The sequence below is a fragment of the Mustelus asterias genome, chromosome 15 (assembly GCF_964213995.1).
Source record: "Mustelus asterias chromosome 15, sMusAst1.hap1.1, whole genome shotgun sequence".
Classification (NCBI taxonomy): domain Eukaryota; kingdom Metazoa; phylum Chordata; class Chondrichthyes; order Carcharhiniformes; family Triakidae; genus Mustelus; species Mustelus asterias.
The window spans coordinates 88029422-88049711 of NC_135815.1; the positions used below are offsets into that span (position 1 = coordinate 88029422).

Genomic DNA, 20290 nt, shown 5'->3' on the forward strand with positions numbered 1-20290 from the left:
AGGGCTGGGACCTGGGTGGATCATGGGATGACAGGGCTGGAATGTAGGTGGATCACTGGGGGTGACGAGTGCGATATGGGTGGATCACTGGGGGGTGACAGGGCTGGGATATGGGTGGATCACTGGGGGGTGACAGGGCTGGGATATGGGTGGATCACTGGGGGGTGACAGGGCTGGGATATGGGTGGATCACTGGCGTGTCAAGGCTGGGATATGGGTGGATCACTGGCGTGTCAAGGCTGGGATATGGGTGGATCACTGGGGTGTCAGGGCTGGCATATGGGTGGATCACTGAGGGTGACAGGGATGGGATATGGGTGGATCACTGGGGGTGACAGGGTTGGTATATGGGTGGATTACTGGGGGTGACAGGGCTGGGATATGGGTGGATCACTGGGGGGTGACAGGGCTGGGATATGGGTGGATCACTGGGGGGTGACAGGGCTGGGATATGGGTGGCTCACTGGCGTGTCAAGGCTGGGATATGGGTGGATCACTGGCGTGTCAAGGCTGGGATATGGGTGGATCACTGGGGTGTCAGGGCTGGGATATGGGTGGATCACTGAGGGTGACAGGGGTGGGATATGGGTGGATCACTGGGGGTGACAGGATTGGATATGGGTGGATCACTGGGGGTGTCAGTGCTGGGATATGGGTGGATCACTGGGAGTGACAGGGCTGGGATTTGGGTGGATCACTGGGAGTGACAGGGCTGGGATATGGGTGGATCACTGGGGGTGTCAGTGCTGGGATATGGGTGGATCACTGGGAGTGACAGGGCTGGGATTTGGGTGGATCACTGGGGGTGACAGGGCTGGGATGTAGGTGGATCACTGGGGGTGACAGGGCTGGGATATGGGTGGATCACTGGGGGTGTCAGGGCTGGGATATGGGTGGATCACTGGGGCTTGACAGGGTTGGGATATGGGTGGATCACTGGGGCTTGACAGGGTTGGGATATGGGTGGATCACTTGGGGTGACAGGGCTGGGACCTGGGTGGATCATGGGGTGACAGGGCTGGAATGTAGGTGGATCACTGGGGGTGACGGGTGGGATATGGGTGGATCACTGGGGGTGACAGTGTTGGGTATGGGTGGATCACTGGGGGTGACAGTGTTGGGTATGGGTGGATCACTGGGGGTGTCTGGGCTGGGATATGGATGGATCACTGGGGGTGACAGGGCTGGGATGTGGGTGGATCACTGGGGAGTGGGTGGATCACTTGGGGGGGTGGCTAACAGGGCTGGGATATGGTGGATTACTGGCATTACAGAACTGGGATATGGGTGGATCACTGGGGGTGACAGGGCTGAGATATGGGTGGATTGCTGCTATGGGGTTGGGACGGGGCATTGGGTTATTGAGAAGGAGTTGGGACTGGGTGTTGGGTTATTGGGCATTGGTGGAGCCGGCAGGGTGGTTTACTGGAATGACAGGATGATGGTACAAATGTGTATTGGATGGAAAGTGGTTGGATAGTTGAATATAGAATGGGTATCTGTGGACAACTGGAGTCCTGTGCCTGTCAGCCTCTAATAGCTGATGGAGCGTGTGATATGATATTGTCCATGGCGACAGGGTCTGACCAATGTGAATAGATTGGGGTGGATTGTGTGTTTGACTGGAATTAATGGTGCAATTAAAAGGGAAATAATGTGGGAAGGAGAGCATGGAAAATGGGGGTTCTGAATGAGGGATGTTGAGATTCAAAGGAGATTGGGAGAGGACCCTGACAGGAAACCGGGAAACAGGACATTGGGGAAGTGGCTGGAGATTGGTGATGGTTAATGGGGTGGTGGTGACAGGGTATTAGAGAATTGATAAATATTGTAACATTGCACTTGGGACAGTATTCCTAAAAAGAGAAGACAAGTTGCTGAAGTTTTTCCATTTTGCAGACAAACAAAAGAATTCCAAAATTTCAAACAATCACAAGGATGTATACGATAGGAGCAAATGGTGCTGATTGCTTGGCCAGTCTGAGATGTCTCTCTTTGTAACAATATTGAAACGCTGTACCTGGCAAAGAGACACTGTACTGGAATCCAAGAGAAAATGGTGTCCGCAAGTGTGAAGCGACACAGTGCCAGGACACTGTAGAACAGTCAGTTTTATCCTCGACCCAACCCTAACATGGTGGCCTTCTCCTTTAAGAATCCAGAGTAAAATGAGTTCCATGGATCTTACTGCCAAGTTTGGCGTGGGTGTGGTCTGCTGACTTGCATTAAACTCGCACATGAGGGACCATAAGGGCAACATGTGTGTGAAATGATGTGGGTGGGTTTGGGGGTAGGGACAGAGACAAGAGAGCTTCACTCGCATACCATACTTAGCTTTTTTGCCCTGAGTGTGTTTGGCATGGATGGCTGCTGCCTGTAGGAAGTGGGAGAACAAAGGCACAATAATTAGGAGCAGGAGTATGCCATTTGTCAAGATCGTGGTTGATCTTTTAAAAAATTTATTAGTCACAAGTAAGGCTTACAATAACACGGCAATGAAGTTGCTGTGAAATTCCTTGATTGCGATCTCAACTCTATTTTCCTGTCTACCCACTGAACCCTTTGACTTTCTTGCCAGTCGAGAATCTATCTAACAAAAAATGCTGGAAAATCTCAGCAGGTCTGACAGCATCTGTGGCGAGAGAATAGAGCCAACGTTTTGAGTATGGATGATGCTGCATCAGACCTGACAAAGGGACATCCAGACTCGAAACGTTGGCTCTATTCTCTCTCCACAGATGCTGTCAGACCTGCTGAGGTTTTCCAGCATTTTCTGTTTACGTTTCAGATTCCAGCATCCGCAGTATTTTGCTTCTACCGAGAATCTTATCTAACTCCGTTTCAAAAATATTCAATAATCCGGCCTCAAGTGCGCTCTGGGGAAGAGAATTCCACACGCTAACAGCCCTCTGGGAGGAAGGAAATCTCATTTCCATCTTAAATGGAAGTTCCCTTATTTTTAAATTATACCTCCTACTTCTAATCTCTCCCATAAGGGGAAACATCCTCTCAGTACCCACTCTGACAAGTCCATTCAGGATCTTATATGTTTCAATAAGATCACCTCTTATTTTTTTAACCTTCAATGGATGCAAGCGTGTAGAGATACAGCCTCCCTCACCTTTAATGAGATGAACGAACGCAGACAAAGTGTGGGTGGTGGCAGGGGAACAGAGTTTGGGGTGGTTTGACCATCAGTTTGACCCAGAAATGTTCACTGAGAGCTGGGGTGTAACTGGGAGGGATGAGTTGCTTGACTAGGGGCTGCAGGACAGCTTAGTATTTGAATGATGATCACTTTTCAAGCTTGAAAGATTTGAATACAAATTCAACGCTTCCCTCTGATTTTTGCTTGCCGAATTGTTAAATGATTGCAGAATCAGTGACAAAAGAAAAATAAATTATTGGGGTGTACGTCCTATGCTGTAGAAGTTAATCATAGAAATCATAGAAACCCCACAGTACAGAAAGAGGCCATTCGGCCCATCGAGTCTGCACCGACCACAATCCCACCCATGAAGTCCGTATTGTGGCTTGTCAGGTGTGTTGCTTTATTTCTGAACCTTATCGCTAGGATCAGGTGAGATAACTCGATTCTCTTCAGTCCGAGTTAGTTAAGTTTATTTATTTTGTCACAAGTAGGCTTACATTAACACTGCAATGAAGTTATTGTGAAAATCCCCATGTCGCCTGTTCGGGTACACTGAGGGAGAATTTAGCATGACCAATGCATCTAACCGGCACATCTTTCGGACTGTGGGTGGAAACCAGAGCACCCAGAGGAAACCCAGTGGACTTGAGGAGAATGAGCAGACTCCGCACAGACAGTGACCCAAGCCGGGGATCGAACCCAGGTCCCTGGTGCTGTGAGGCAGCAGTGCTAACCCATTATGCCACTGTGCTGCCACAGTGCAACATTGACAGGGAGCAGGATGAGGAGAAAACCTTATGGCCCTTTGAATCTGTTGCTTCTGTTCCTGGTGAGGCTGCATGCGGGGTCAGTGGTAAATACATTTCCATTACCAGTATCCAATATGGAAAGTACAGCCGGACGTGGGTCCATGCAATACCTCTGTCTGGTAAAGAAGGCTGCACGTATGCACTTAATGCTACCGGCACCTCAGTAACGTGTGGAATACAGGGTGGCATGGTGGCACACTGCTGCCTCACAACGCCAGGAACCCGGGTTCAATTCTCGACTTGGAGCACCGTCTGTGCAGAGTCTGCACGTTCTTCTCGTGTCTGCGTGGGTTTTCCCCCGGGCGCTCCGATTTCCTCTCACAGTCCGAAAGTGTGGAACCCACAGTTCCTCCAGCTGCTGCGGTTTCTTCCCACAGTCGGAAAGATGTTTTGGTTAGGGTGCATTGTCCATGCTAAATTCTCCCTCCGTGTACCCGAACAGGTGCCGGAGTGTGGTGCCTAGGGAATTGTCACAGTAACCGTTAAGCCTCCTTGTGACACTAATAAATAATCAAACCCAAAGATGACTTTCCTCGCAAAAAGTCAGAGCTGAATTTGCTTCCATTATGAGTGTTCACTGTAGCAGAAAATACTTGCCATTTCTTGCGGTTTCCAGTCTGGAGCTGCCCTGCAGGTTTGGTGCTCTGTTGGGCGACTTTTTTCTCTTAACTGTTGGGAAATCTGAGAACCGGCTGGAGAATGGGGGTAGAAGGTTCAACCCCTTGCGATTCTTCACTCGGGTTTTGGTCTGCTGAGGTTATACCGCCACTGCTGCTGTCAGCTGTCAAGGCACCTTTGATCATCTCATCCTGGAACAGGAAAGATGGTAGGTTTCTTTTTAAAAGTTGCTCACTTCTGCCAACCAGCTGCTGTCTGACGTTGCTACTCACTTATTTTAAAGCACGGATTCCCAAACTGCAGCCCCTCTGAGCCTTGCAGCCAGAGCCAAGGCAACGCGGTTCTATTTGTGCTGATATTTCCACGGTGCCTTGCTTGAATTTAGCGAGCAGGAGCTTTTGAAAGGGGCTATCCAGTTGCCTCATGATGGCTGAATGCTGAATCAGAACACCAGGACTCATTGCTGCTTACAGCTTGAGTTATATGGGAGTTACTTGGCACTCGAGTCAAGCTTCATAGGTGCTTAACCCTGCTGAGAGACTAACAGTCTACACAGCCTTAAAAAACCCAAATTTTCACACCCTTTTTTTGAAAAATATAGGAACACGATTCCCTTGCGCCATAAAGTGACCCTATGACCTATTGAACAATACTAATCCAGGATTACATTAAACCGAGTTACACGGTAACACTCTTAACTGGAACTGCTGGCCATTCAGCAACTCCCCTCTTGTGAAATAATTACGCACTTGAATGATTTTTTTTTTTAATGATTCAGCATCATGCAAGTGAAATATTGACTCTCCTCCCCGAGCAAATGGCCTTGACTTGGGACTCGACCATTCCCGGCAGTTGAGTTGCCAGATCTCTTAGCCACAAAGGGAGGCAAATGAGAGAGGGTCACATGGAACATCAGAGAGCTTAATTAAAATTGAAAAGGTTAATCCTGACCGCTTGTTATGAAGTTAAAAAGTTTGTGGTTGAGATCAATGAATGCTGTGGATAAAGGATATTAAGGAATATGGAACCACAGCTGTTGGTCTAATTGGATGGTGGAACAGGCTCAAGGACTCCATTGCTTCCTTCTGTTCCAATGTTTAGAAGTTAAATGATGGCTTCGAAGACCCGGGGCAAGAGGGCAAACTGCTAATGAGGGCATTCAGGATTGATGCCAAGAAGCTTGCCCTCAGTGGTCCTGAGCTAGAATTGCCTTCCAGCTGGAGGGTTGAGGCAAAACTGCGGATGACCCACCAAGACGGAGGTAGTGGTGTCGGAACTGTAGGTTTCTATGGGAGGCATTTGCTAGACGGGCTGAATGGCCTTCTTGGCCTGTAATCGCCTTTTATGTAGTTTCTGACAGTCCATTATGGCACTTTCAGCTCTTTGATGATTTTGTACATGTCTGCGGAGGTGTGACCCAATGGGGTTGCAGTGCTCCGGTGCTTGTTTAATGGCTTCTGCTACATTACCAGTTCACTCTCAATTCCTGCTGTGACGTGAGAAAGATAAAGCGATGTATTTCAAAAAGTGTCCTCAGAGCGAGAATGTGGGAGGGGTTTTTTTGTTTTGAAGATTGGGATTATGACATTTCAGAAAAATATATTCGTACAAAGCGCGCATGGTGTGTGATTCTGAGTCTTGTAACATTTTGGCTTAGTCATTCTCCTGGACACCTTGGGAAACTTTAACTTTTCAAAGGACCTGTCTTCCTTAATATATTTTTAAACATGCCTTATCCCACTTGAGCATTTTTGGATGTATTTGTACAATCAGCATCCTAATCCTATCCTGTCCCGCTTTGTCTATGTGCCAATTTAAAAGCCAGAGAAAATAATGAGCTTATCTTTTTCTCCTCATAGATTAATTCTGTTTGTGGGGAAATCAGGTCAGGCTCTAGCTGTTAGCGTTTACTTGGCATGGGATCTATGCTCAGACTTCTTTGGTCTTAAATGTGTCGTGTTGGGGATTCCAACACTTATGGTTTTTAATGTCAGTAACTTGTACAGTGCCTTTAATTGATTTGATTTATTATTATTGTCACATGTATTGGTTTTACAGCAAAAAATATTGTTTTTTGCGTGCTATACAGACAAAGCATACCGTTCATAGAGAAGGAAAGGAGAGAGTGCAGAATGTAGTTTTACAGTCATAGTTACGGTGTAGAGAAAAATCAACTTAATATAAGATAGGTCCATTCAAAAGTCTGATGGCAGCAGGGAAGAAGCTGTACTTGAGTCGGATGGTACGTGATCTCAGAGTTTTGTATCTTTTTCCCGACGGAAGAAGGTGGAAGAGAGAATGTCCAGGGTGCATGGGGTCCTTGATTATTCTAGATGCTTTTCCGAGGCAGCAGGAAGTGTAGACGGAATCAGTGGATGGGAGGCTGGTTTGTGTGATGGACTGGGCTTCGTTCACGACCCTTTGTAGTTTCTTGTGGACTTAGACAAAGCAAGAGCCAGACCGAGCTGTGATACATCCAGAAAGGATGCTTTCTATGGTGCATCTGTAAAAGTTGGTGAGAGTCATAGCTGACATACCAAATTTCCTTAGTCTCATGAGAAAGTAGAGGTGTTGGTGGGGCTTTCTTAACTTTTGCGTCGGCGTGGGGGGGGGACCAGGACAGGTTGTTTGTAATCTGGACACCTAGAAATTTGAAGCTCTCGACCATTTCCCCTTCATCCCCATTGATGTAGACAGGGGCATGTTCTCCACTGTGCTTTCTGAAGTCGAGGACTATCTCCCTCATTTTACTGACATTGAGTAATATAAAAAGCATCCCAAAGTACTTCACAGGTGCCCATATTCTAAAACTCTCCTTGTTTTGGCCAGTTCCCCTAGTTGCTGGCCTACATTGACTCCCAGTCTGGCAACCCCTCGATTTTAAAATTCTCATCCTTATTTTCAGATCTTTCCTTGGCCTTGCCCATCCCTACCTCCTTCAGCTTTATAACCTTTGAGATCTGTCCTCTTGTCCCTATCCAAGCTTTATGCACATACCCAGTTACCCTCATTTTAACATTGATGGCAAGGTTAGAGAGAAATGGATGGCCCAGAGAGAGAGAGATTTGATGGGTGTCTGAAAGATTGATCAAAGAGGTGCGTTTCAAGCAGGGCGGAGGGGTTTACCAGCGAGTGCAGAGCAGCTTGAAGGCATACTCGCCGAAGGTGGGGCAGAGAATGGGGGTGTATGAGTGTTTGAGGAACAGCGCGTTCTCAGGCTGGGGGGAGGTGGGTCGAGCGAGAAGCGGTGAGATAAGGAATGGAGAATCAAAATAGATCCCATTTGATATGTGCAGCCAGAACTTGTGAACAAGGTGAATTTTTCAAACCCGCCTGGGATAATCTCTTGTCTCTTTCCAGGAGCTCAACTGAACGCACAATTAGAAAGCTGGCTTGCCCAAGCACAACCCACTGGGAGGCCGGCTAGAGCCATCATTGCACCGTGAGTACATTCATTAAACCGGTCAGCCGAGTTTTTACAGTGACAGCCTTAACAGTAAGCTCACTCCCGTGCTTATTCCAAACAAGAATGCATATTGTGTCTGCTTCAGCTGTAAAGAAAGAACCTTGATTTACACACTACCGTTCCATGTCCCCAGGTTTTCCAAAGTGCTTCACCTCCACTCAGTGTGGGTACATGTGCACTGAATCCCGCACATGTTTTTTTTGAGGTGGTGCTGGTTCGAGGAAGAGTGTTAACCAGGAGATCAGAGGAGACCGTCAGGAGACTACCAGAGGGCAGAATGGCAGCACAGTGGTTAGCACTGGTGCCTCACAGCACCAGGGACCCGGGTCCAATTCCGGCCTTGGGTGACTGTCTGTGTGGAGTTTGCACTTTCTCCCCGTGTCTGCGTGGGTTTCCTCCCGGGTGTTCCGGTTCCCTCCCACAGTCCAAAGATAAGCAGGTTGGGTGGATGGGCTGTGCTAAATTACCCTTTTGTGACCAAAGATATGTAGGTTAGATGGATTGCCCATGGTAAATGTGTGGGTTACAGGGATAGGGTGGGGGAGAGGGCCTGGACAAGGTACTGTGTCAGAGAGTCAGTTCAGACTAGATGGGCCGAATGACTTCGGCGCTGTAGGGATTCTATGATCTCCGTGGCCCTCTTTTAATAGTACCACCATAACGTTTGCATCCACCTGATTAGGCAGTTGTGATTTCGTTTTGACACCTCATTGAAAGAAAACACCATTTGTTCAAACTGGTTGTTGAATTATTAATGTTCTGATTTTTTTCATCAAGGTTTTATTTGAGAAATAAAAAACTTGTTTTGTTAGTTGCGATGTTCTGGAGGAAGTGTCTGCGTTGGCTCAGTTGTAACGCTGTTGCCTCTTGAAGGTTGTGGGTTCAAGTCCGCCTCCAGAAACCTGAGTGTGTAATCCCAGGCCAACACTCCAGGTGAGGGAATGCCACACTGTTGGAGATGCCACCTTTTGGGTGAGATGTCAAACCAAAGGCCCACAGTCTTCCCCCTCAACGGATGCAGAAGATCTCATGGGATTATTCAAAGAAAAGCAGGGGATGCATCCAACTTCCTGGCCAGTCGCTCAACCAACCTTATTAAAGCAGATTATCTGGCTGTTAATCTCATTGCTATTTATGGGATTTTGCTGTGTGCAGATTGAGTCCTGTTCATTATAGCAATGAGTAAATTTCATAAAGTGCTTCATTGGATGCAAACTACTTTGGGAAAGTAATTAAGTGAATGCAAGTTTGTTTGTTATGACTGAGCCAGTTGTTCCAGTTCTCAGTTGCCAGTCAAGTAAGTGCTGCGTGGCAAGTAACTACCATTACCCATTCTTAACTTCTATTTGAACACAAACCTTTTGCATGAAAAGACAATGCAAGCATTCTTCAGTCGATTTCTTGGTTAATCTAAGAACGTTTCTGATTGGTTCAAGGTATTTACAAGTGTTCACAGTTGTTGGCTCGCAAAAATATAACCGGTTCATTTGTCGTAATTTTGTCCTTGAAGGGTTTATACAAAGTGCTGTTGTAAGGATATTCTGGTGCTTGTAAACATGATGTGAATTGCTTGCATTGCATTGTTGCGAGCCGTGTATCTGAAAGAGAGTGTTGGCAGAGTTTCTGAGGTGGCCGATACTGTCAGAAGTCTCAGACAATACAAGACTACAAAGCCAGTGTCTCAGATTGAAGACCCTAACTTTTATTTAACTGCTCGGAGAAATCATCAAAGGGTCAGGGTAGCTCTGAGATCGAGCAGCTAAACCTCTCCAATGAGTTCTAATGTATACAATTCAAAACAGATCAATTATAGGTTTTCTTCTCAATTATTCCCACCTTTCATTAGCTTTAAATATACACATCTTCAATATACACAAATCAACAGTAATACCTGTCATGTACCTTAGCCAATTGCACCTTACTCGTTGGCATAATGGCATTGCATTAGTCCGTAGAATCCGGAAGCTAACTCTTGCCCTGGCTGACCTCACTTCCTGTATCCCTTAGCGACCAGAGACTTAGCCCAAAGTTCAAATGAACGTTCCCATCAGTTTCCTTATAGGTCACTGCCAAACCAGATTAACCAATGACTCCATGTCTGGGCATGCATCCATCTTATCTGGACATGAATAAACCCTATTCAGATCAATTACTGCATTACTTTCACATTGGAAGCAGGTCATGTTAAGGGAGTGCTGCATTTTTTTGGAGAGTTCTTCGTTCAGACCAGACTCTGCTTATCTGCTCACAAATGTATCAAAGATTCAGTGGCAAAACTTGAGGAAGATTCTCCCAGATCCTGGTCAACATTCCTCCCTAACCCAAAAGCACTGCGTCCTCTACCACCTAGAAAAACAAGAGCAGTTAGTGCATTGAAAGGCCATCACCCCTGCAGGATGGTGACGCACCATCCCAACTTGACCACATATCGCCGTTCTTTCATCATACTTATTTTTTGTATAGTCATTTACTGGATGTGGGCGTCACTGGCTGGGATGGCATTTTTGCCCATTCCTAACTGCCTTCCATTTCAGAGGGCGTTTGAGAGTCAACTACATTGCCGTGGATCTGGCCAGACCAGGTAAGGATGGCAGATTTCCTTCCCGAAAGGACGTTAGTGAACCAGATGGGTATTTACCACAATCGACAATGGTTTCATGGTCATCATTAGACTTTTAATTCCAGATTTTTATTGAATTCAAATTTCACCATCCGGCACGATGGGATTCGAACCCGGATTCGCAGATCTTGCCCAGGGTCTCTGGGTGACTAGTCCAGTGACAATACCACTATGCCAATGCCTCCCCAGACTCCTAGAATTGAGAGTACCATCTGATCGCTACGGTGACCAGCACCTTCTCAAAGACAACTGGAAACAGCCAGTACATTCTGAGTGTGAATTTTTAAGAAAAATTAAAAAAACTGTTTGGGTCAGAAGGGAGAAAGTCAAGAGAAATTTCCTAGAACAGTAGAGGCTTTTTGGATTTTCTAATCCAGTTGCTTCTTTTTACTCATCTTGATCGCTTCTGATACCTTAAACTGCAAAGTTGAAGGCTGGATGTCATGTGAATATTTGCAAAGTTGCACATGCTGAATTATGGTTTTAATTCAACCCCAGGCGTTTGGTCATTGTGCGATTTATTGTTTAAATAAAATATGTGTAAAATTATCCCATCACTCAGATGGAAAGACCAGTCCCGGGTGGGAAGTTAACATCAGTGATGGCGATGTAGTGCCAGGGTGTCCAATTTCCGACTCGTGACCTGACACTCGGGGTCTGGAAGCCCGTTCAGCTTTGTATATTTATCTCATTGGTTTGTTGAGCTTGAACTTCATGTCTGTGTGGAGTTTGCACATTCTCCTCGTGTCTGCGTGGGTTTCCTCCGGGTGCTCCGGTTTCCTCCCACAGTCCAAGAATGTGCGGGTTAGGTTGATTGGCCAGGTTAAAAATTGCCCCTTAGAGTCCTGAGATGTGTAGGTTAGTGGGATTAGCGGGTAAATATGTGGGGGTAGGGCCTGGGTGGGATTGTGGTCGGTGCAGACTCGATGGGCCGAATGGCCTCCTTCTGCACTGTAGAGTTTCTATGATTTCTATGAACAGAAGGATTTTAGAAGTTATTTATTGGCATTCTTGCCGCGTTAATAAATCTTGCATCAGAGCATCCAAGATCTATTTGTATTCCGCCCCTCTTGTCTGTGTCTATTCCTGGCTGGCCTAATCCAGAATTAATCCCCCTGCCCTGTGGATTGCTCATTATGTGTGTTCTGCTCTGTCTGAAATATTTATCTGGTTGTCCAGTAAAGGACGCGATGGTCTCTGATTCAACCACAAAGCAGTCGCTCATCCATCGCCTCTCTGTATAAAGAATCTCTTAACCTTTCTCTCACTCTCTTGCTAACAATTGATGGAGATACCATCTCCTTATTGATACCACCCAGAAAGAATAGTCTTATGCTGTTGGCACTATCAAAACCTAATATGTTTTCATCGGGATTGACCAACATGTAACATGTGCAATGTGGTTTTTGCAGTCATAGAATCCCTACAGTGCAGAAAGAGGCCATTCGGCCCATTGAGACTGTGCCAGCAACAATCCCACCCAGGCCCTATCCCCCGTAGCCCCAAGTATTTACCCTGCTACTCATTCCGACACTCAGGGGCTATTGAGCATGGCCAATCTACCTAACTCGCACATCTTTGGACTTCTTAGATTTTGCTTCATCCCCAACGTAATACCAAAGGGAGACTTTCTAACTTCAAGATCTCCCTTTCCTTTTTCTTTCTGTACAGTATGTAGATGCGCAGTCTCAGAATGATATGGGTTAGTATGTTAATTCTGATTTGACCTATACATGGTATAATTCATTTCCTAGCATATGTTTGTTTGGCAAAATAGTTTTAAACCTGAATGCACTTAACGTATGTTGTGTCGTCTTTGAGGGCACTGATTGCCCTGACACGCGCACGCGGTGAGCCGTGCCAGCGATTGGCCTGAGACGTGTATGCGGTGAGCGCTGCCAACGCAAAGATGTGGTGCGATGCCACAAGTGTAATGTCACCACCATTAAAAATGGTGATGTGTAAAAGTTGGCAATGTACTGAGACGCCCCTTGGATCAACCCAGGGAACTCCTGCGCCTTTGTTGCATTTTTATCACTGGCGATTTCAAGGGGAGTGAATTCCCCATTAGTTTCTTTCTTACACTTTGAAATCTGACTCTAAGCCATTCCCCGGCCATGGGAAATACGTTTAGCTGAAGTGTATTTCATGGCAATTACTGGGGACAAAATACGCTTGTATTTTCCTACTGTCTGTCCCTGAAACAGTCATGAGCTGCTCCTGAGCCCCTGTCAATTGTGGCTCTCTAACCGCTGCTGAAAGGTGCATAGAAACTGATGATATTTCCACTGACTCTTCCCCCTGTGCCAGCAAGTGCTTGGTTTCAACTTGCTCATTAGAGTTGGAACAATGCCCTGCAAAGGGCAGCTGGCTTAAAGCCATGTCCTCCCATTCTGTGACACAGGACCTTATGCTGGCTGGAGACATTTTCATTAGGTCTGTGTAAGATGATGTGGGATTCTGCTGCTCATGTGAACCTCTTTTTTTTCCCCCCCTTTACAGTCATGCAGGATACACATACTGTGGATCCTGTGCTGCTCACGCTTATAAACAAGTGGATCCATCCATCACGTAAGTGAATCTTAAATGTTGGGGTGTTTCCTCTGGTAAATACTGTTGTAAGCAGGGTTAATTTTGAAGGAGAATTGGGTGGTGGGCACAGTTAAGTCAATGAAATCTTCCCACATATCAGTGGTGTTCCTTCAGGGTCATTATTCGGACCACTGCCCTTTTTGATATATGTTAGTGCCCTAGACTGGGCATCACAGCAAAGTTTTTAGATGACATGAAAGTCAAATGTAGTAAACCGTAAGAGGGATAGTATTAGACTTCAGGAGGCTGGTGACGTGGGCAGGTAAATGGCAAATTAACAAAGAGAAGTGTGAAGCGATGAACTTTGGTAGGAGGAATTAAGAGAAAAATGTCAACTAAATGGCACCATATTGAAGGGGATGCAGGAATAGAGAGATCTGGGGTGTAGATACACAAACAACGGTTAACACTGCTGCCTCCTAGCGCCAGGGAACCAGATTCAATTCGGGCCTCGGGTAACTGTGTGGAGTTTGCACATTGCCCCCCCGTGTCTGCGTGGGTTTCCTCTCCGGTTTCCCTCCACAGTCCAAAGGTATGCGTGTTAGGTGGATTGGCCATACTAAATTACCCCTTAGTGTCAGGGGGATTAGCAGAGTAAATATGTGGGGTTACGGGGGATAGGGCCTGGGTAGAATTGTCGGTGCAGACTCGATGGGCCGAATGGCCTCCTTCTGTACTGTAGGGATTCTATGATTCTGTGAAATATTTCAAGAAGGTGGAACAACTTACGCAGGCTGTTGAAGCCCAGGATCTCTCATGTTTTATAAATGAAAGGCATGGAATACAAAAACAAGGGACATTATGTTAGCCCTTATGAATTACTGATTAAGGTCCCAGCTGATATACTGCGTCCAATTCTGGACACCACACTGTAGGAAGGAAGTCAAGACCTCAGAGAGGGTGCAGAGGAGATTTAATAGGATTGTATCTGGGATGAGGGAATTTAGTTACGAGGAGAGGCTGGGTTGCTTTCTGTAAAGCAGAGAGGATTGAAGAGAGATTTTCTGGGAGTGTTCAAAATCATGAAGAGTTTGGATAAAGTGTATAAGAAACTGTTTTTGGTGACAGATGGGCAGTAACTAGAGGACATAAATTTGTAAGATCGTGGGCAGAGAAAACTAGAGATGAGAGATGTTTTTGTCTAATACAACTAGTTGTGATCTGAAATGAACTGCTCTGAAGGTTGATGGAAGCAGATATAATTGTGACTGTGAAAAGGGAATTGGTTAAATACTTGAAAGGGAGAAACTTTCAGGGCTACGGGGACAGAAAAGAGGACAAAGTGTATCGCTCTTTCAAAAGAGCTGGCATGTTGGGCCGAATAGCCTCCTAGTCTGCTGGATCATTCTATGACCTACCCAAGAAGGAAATCAATGGATTACAAAGAAGTTTGGGAAGGCTTCAGAGGTAATTTTGAAGAGAATGCTGCCTATAAAAGGAGCTGGGACCAGTGTGGAACAAAGAGCAAACTTGTGTCAAAGGAAAATATGAAACCAAGTGAAGGTATAAAGAGTCAAAGGATACTGGTGCAGTGACATGCTGTAGGGGGATTCACAAATGGAACGAAATGGAAATAGAAAAGGGTTTTATAGGGCGGCACAGTGGTTAGCACTGCTGCCTCACAGCGCCAAGGACCCAGGTTCGATTCCCGGCTTGGATCACTGTCTGTGTGGAGTTTGCGCATTCTCCCCGTGTCTCCCTGTGGGTTTCCTCCGGGTGCTCCGGTTTCCTCCCAAAGATGTGCGGATGAGTTTGATTGTGATCGGTGCAGACTCGATGGGCTGAATGGCCTCATTCTGTACTGTAGGGATTCTATGATCAGGTGGAGTGGGGGTGGGGGAGAAATGCAGTGGCCATTTAAAAATGTTTTTAAAGGGTAGGGTGTGATGGGTTTGTCAAATTAACATTTTGTTCACGATATGGCGAAGGGGAGATGATGGCCTTGTGGTATTATCGCTAGACTATTAATCCAGAAACTCAGCTAATGTTCTGGGGGACCCGGGTTCGAATCCCATCACAGCAGATGGTGAAATTTGAATTTAATTAAAAAATATCTGGGACTAAGAATCTATTGATGACCATGAAACCATTGTCGACTGTCGGAAAAACCCATCACTAATGTCCTTTAGGGAGGGAAATCTGCCGTTCTTACCTGGCCTGGCCTACATGTGACTTCAGAGCCACAACAATGTGGTTGACTCTTAACTGCCCTCTGAAATGGCTGAACAAGCCACTCAGTTCAAGGGCAACTAGGGATGGGCAAGAAATGCTGGTCCAGCCAGCGATGCCCATGTCCCACGAATGAATAAAACAAAATGGTGTTAGAGCTACAGTGAACCGGGAAGTTAGTTCAGGAAAGACAAAGGAAAAGTGTGGGCAGAAATTTGCAATGGAGACAATAAGGAGATTACAGCTCCAGACCCCAGAGCCTTTCCACTCAAAATAATTGGGCGGGGGAAGGAAACGAGAGAGTGCAGAATGTAGTGTTACAGTCATAGCCAGGGAGTAGAGAAAGATCAACTTAATACAAAGTAGGCCCATTCAAAGTCTGATGGCATTAGGGAAGGAGGTGTTCTTGAGTCGGTTGGTATGTGATTGCAAACTTTCATATCACTTACCCAACGGAAGAAGGTAGAAGAGAGAATGTCCGGGATGCTTAGCTTAGTTAGGTATAGAATATGAAAATAAGGATTCAGTAGTGACACAGTTCTTTGGTGCTCCTTTTGGACTATAATGTTTAGATTTGGGTGAGAAGAGATCATTGTGGAGAGATACTTGCCTTCGAGAATTAAGCTGTGATTCGAAAGTTGAGTAGGCTGGAGCTGAGAGCAGCTGGAGTAAACTTGTGTTATATTCGATAATGATAAATGTTCGGGGAGATCTGCTTCTGGTGTCTAAAACAATGGTTGGAATTAAAGTTTATTTCTTTATTAGTGTCACAAGTAGGCCTACATTAACACTTCAATGAAGTTACTGTGAAAATCCCCTAGTTGCCACACTCCAGTGCCTGTTTGGGTACTCTGAGGAAGAATTTAGCATGGCCAATGCACCTAACCAGCACGTCTTTCAGACTGTGGGAGGAAACCGGAGCACCTGGAGGAAACCCACGCAGATACAGGGAGAATGTGTAAACTCTGCAGAGACAGTGACCCAGGCCGGGAATCGAACCCGAGTCCCTGGCGCTTTGAGGCAGCAGTACTGACCACAAATTGGCAGGATAGAGGCAGAATCATTTCCCTCTTGTAGGAGGGTGGTGAATCTGTGGAACTCATTGCCACAGAGGGCTGTGGAGGGCAGGTCATTGAGTGTCTTTAAGACAGAGTTAGATATGTTCTTGATCAATAAGGGGATTAAGGGTTATGGGGCGAAGGCAGGAGAATGGGGATAAGAATCATATCATGATTGAATGGCAGAGCAGACTCAACGGGCCGAATGGCCTAATTCTGCTCCTATATCCCATGGTCTTATGGAGAATCCAGTACACGGACAGAATTTTAGAGTTATAACATACTTATTTAAAATTAATCCACAAAAATGCTTTCACATCAAGGATTGTGAGATTGCAGTGTGTTATCCCTGATGCCATTAACTGCAGCAACAATTGACATGGTTTGGGAGGGAGGGGGGGTGAGGGGGGCTGGTTGCGTTCAGGGTTTTAAGCAATATCAAGAAAGGGCAAGGTTTTAGGATCAAAAGGATGGAGCTGCAATGTCCTACAAAATGGAACAAAGTCAGTAACTGGCTCAGCCCTGTGCAAAAGGTTAGGTTTAATTGCGAACAGCGTACAATGTCCTTTAGAAGTCCACACTTGTGGTAACCGAACTAAATAGCTGGTTTATACGTTAGCAATAAACATTTATACAGCTGAAAATTTGTTCCTGCCTCTTTCTCTGTCTTTTTAAATTTATTCTTTCTGGGGATGTGGGTCTCGCTGGATCTGTTGCCCGTCCCTAATTGCCTGTGAACTGATGGGCTTGCCACACCGTTTCAGAGGGCAATTAAGAGTCAACCACATTGCTGTGGGCCTGGAATCACATGTAGGCCAAACCAGGTGAAGTCCCTAATGGCAATGTCCCTAAAAGAGTTTGGTGAACAGGTGAGTTTTTACAGCAGTCGACAATTGTTTCATGGTCACCATAACTGAGACCAGTCAATTTGCCAATGCTTTCTTTCTCCATCAGACAGCCCAAATGTTCTCTCTCAAAGTGGGGGAACGGTGCAAGTTTGGGGTTAGGGTGGGGAACCAAGCAAATTTGGGGTTAGGGTGGGGAACGGTGCAAGTTTGGTGTTAGGGCGGGCAGCATTTTGCAAGTTTGGAGTTTGGGTGAGGAACATGGTGCTAGTTTGGGGTTAGGGCGGGGAACATAGGGAACTAGTTTGGGGTTAGGGTGGGGAACATGGTGCAAGTTTGGGGTTAGGGCGGGTAACATTGTGCAAGTTTGGAGTTTGGGTGGGGATCATGGTGCTAGTTTGGGGTTAGGGTGGGGAACATGGTGCTAGTTTGGGGTTAGGGCGGGTAACATTGTGCAAGTTTGGAGTTTGGGTGGGGATCATGGTGCTAGTTTGGGGTTAGGGTGGGGAACATGGTGCTAGTTTGGTGTTAGGGCGGGTAACATGGGGAACTAGTTTGGGGTTAGGGTGGGGAACATGGTGCTAGTTTGGGGTTAGGGCGGGTAACATGGGGAACTAGTTTGGGGTTAGGGTGGGGAACATGGTGCTAGTTTGGGGTTAGGGCGGGTAACATGGGAACTAGTTTGGGGTTAGGGTGGGGAACATGATGCTAGTTTGGGGTTAGGGCGGGTAACATGGGGAACTAGTTTGGGGTTAGGGCGGGTAACATGGGGAACTAGTTTGGGGTTAGGGTGGGGAACATGGGGAACTAGTTTGGGGTTAGGGTGGGGAACATGGGGAACTAGTTTGGGGTTAGCGCGGGCAGCATTGTGCGAGTTTGGGTGAGGAACATGGTGCTAGTTTGGGGTTAGCGCGGGCAGCATTGTGCGAGTTTGGGGTTAGGGTGGGGAACATGGGGAACTAGTTTGGGGTTAGGGTGGGGAACATGATACTAGTTTGGGGTTAGCGCGGGCAGCATTGTGCGAGTTTGGGGTTAGGGTGGGGAACATGGGGAACTAGTTTGGGGTTAGGGTGGGGAACATGATACTAGTTTGGGGTTAGGGTGGGGAACATGATACTAGTTTGGGGTTAGGGTGGGGAACATGATACTAGTTTGGGGTTAGGGTGGGGAACATGATACTAGTTTGGGGTTAGCGCGGGCAGCATTGTGCGAGTTTGGGTGGGGAACATGGTGCAAGTTTGGGGTTAGGGTTGGTCGGCGAGAGGGAGGCAACTGATCAGATGGTCGTTTGGTCGTACAGAGCTTGAGCATTGCTGAAAAGAAAGATATACTGTTGAAGTTTTTTGTCTTGCACCCATCAGGACAAACATAATGCCAAATTTCAAACAATCACAACAGTCTGCACCACAGGATTTACCACTTGACAACCAATCAGCACCCTTTTCTCCTGTAGTATAAATTGCTGTGATTTGACATTCTTGTTTGTCCTGATGAGTGCAAGACAAAAAGCTTTGACAGCATGTCTCGCTTTTCACTGATGATCAGACTGTCACTGAGATTGAGACTAAGGTCCATGAGCTCCTCATTCCTGTTATTGGAGGGGAGGATGGAGGGGGGTGGGATTTAAGGTGATGATTTGCTGTAGAGAAAAGCTGGGAGATACCTTTGCATTCCATGGCATTCCCGGATCCGTGAGCGGTTTTCGCAGGTGAGAGCAGGACCCAAAAGTGCTTTACAAGGCCCTCCAGCCAGATCTGGCAGCGGAAGGTTAAGCTACTTGTGTGCCATATCCTTTCAAGTCTGCGCCCCTTTGGGCTCAAGGGAGTAAAGGTGAGCGCTACATCAAGGGGAACAGCCAGGGTGAGGGAGAGTAGTGTTTTTATCAGGAGTCTGGGGCATCAAAGCTGGAGGTGACCTGGTGGTTGAGTTAAATCAGTAGCAGCAGTAACGTTTTGACAGTTCAAGAAAGAAGCTCACCACCACCTTCTGGGGGGCAAGGTGGGGATAGATGCTGGCCTCGCCAGTGACGCCCACATCCCAGGAACGAATAAAAGAAAATACCGAACTAAACCAGCAACAGAGGCTTAAGGGACGTGGGGAACCTGTGATTAGTTACGCTGCTAGCATCTATATTTTCTCATGCCTCAGTGAGTAGCAGGTGGTACAATGTTTGCAGTTTAATGGAAAAAAAACAATGGATACTTCCTTTCGCTAGATTGTCCCCAACAGGAGAATGCAGGTCGATAGAGCTGGAGCGATGTGCCACAGTAAAAGCTGAATGTAGGATCCTCAGTAGTTTTTGCCCACAAGTGGAATGCATTGTGTTTGCTCGATGACCTTTGGAGGACCCTGCCAGAGAATGAAACTGTGTTTATCTGGGGTGCATATCAAACTGTACAGGTGACCATGTCTTTTGTAAAGAGCATGGGTGGTTGTCTGCTCGTGGGTGGTGGTGGTGGAAGGTTGGGAAAAGGCTGCTGTAAGTGGATTCAATTTCAAAAGAAGGGCTAGATGTTTTACGTGTCATTTGTTTTTCTTGTGTTTCCAATTTCTTCCTCCCTCAATGTTTTCATCAATTAAAAACTTACTGACCGATGTTGGCTGTAGGGTGGCGCAGTGGTTAGCACTGCTGCCTCTCAGCACCAGGGACCTGGGTCCGATTCCTGGCTTAGGTCACTGTGTTTGTGTGGAGTTTGCACGTTCTCCCCGTGTCTGCGTGGGTTTCCTCCGGGTGCTCCAGTTTCCTCCCACAGTCCGAAAGACGAGCTGGTTCGGGGCCATGATAAATTCTCCCTCAGTATACAAAATCAATCTTTATTGTGTGTTTGTATATATAAAGAAAATTAAAGAATGCAAGGGGAGGGGGCACAGTGGTTAGCACTACTGCCTCACAGCACCAGGGACCCAGGTTCGATTCCCGGCTTGGGTTATTGTCTATGCGGAGTTTGCATGTTCACCTGTG

At 46.6% G+C, this 20290-nt stretch overlaps 1 protein-coding gene across 1 annotated transcript in view; it reads left to right on the plus strand.

Moving 5' to 3' along the window:
- Nucleotides 1-20290, plus strand: part of memo1 (mediator of cell motility 1) — a 44462-nt gene that overhangs the window by 573 nt on the left and 23599 nt on the right. The window contains exons 2-3 of the mRNA XM_078230293.1: nucleotides 7939-8020; nucleotides 13167-13235. Coding sequence (XP_078086419.1) covers nucleotides 7939-8020; nucleotides 13167-13235 — 151 coding nt within the window. The remainder of the gene's footprint in view (nucleotides 1-7938; nucleotides 8021-13166; nucleotides 13236-20290) is intronic.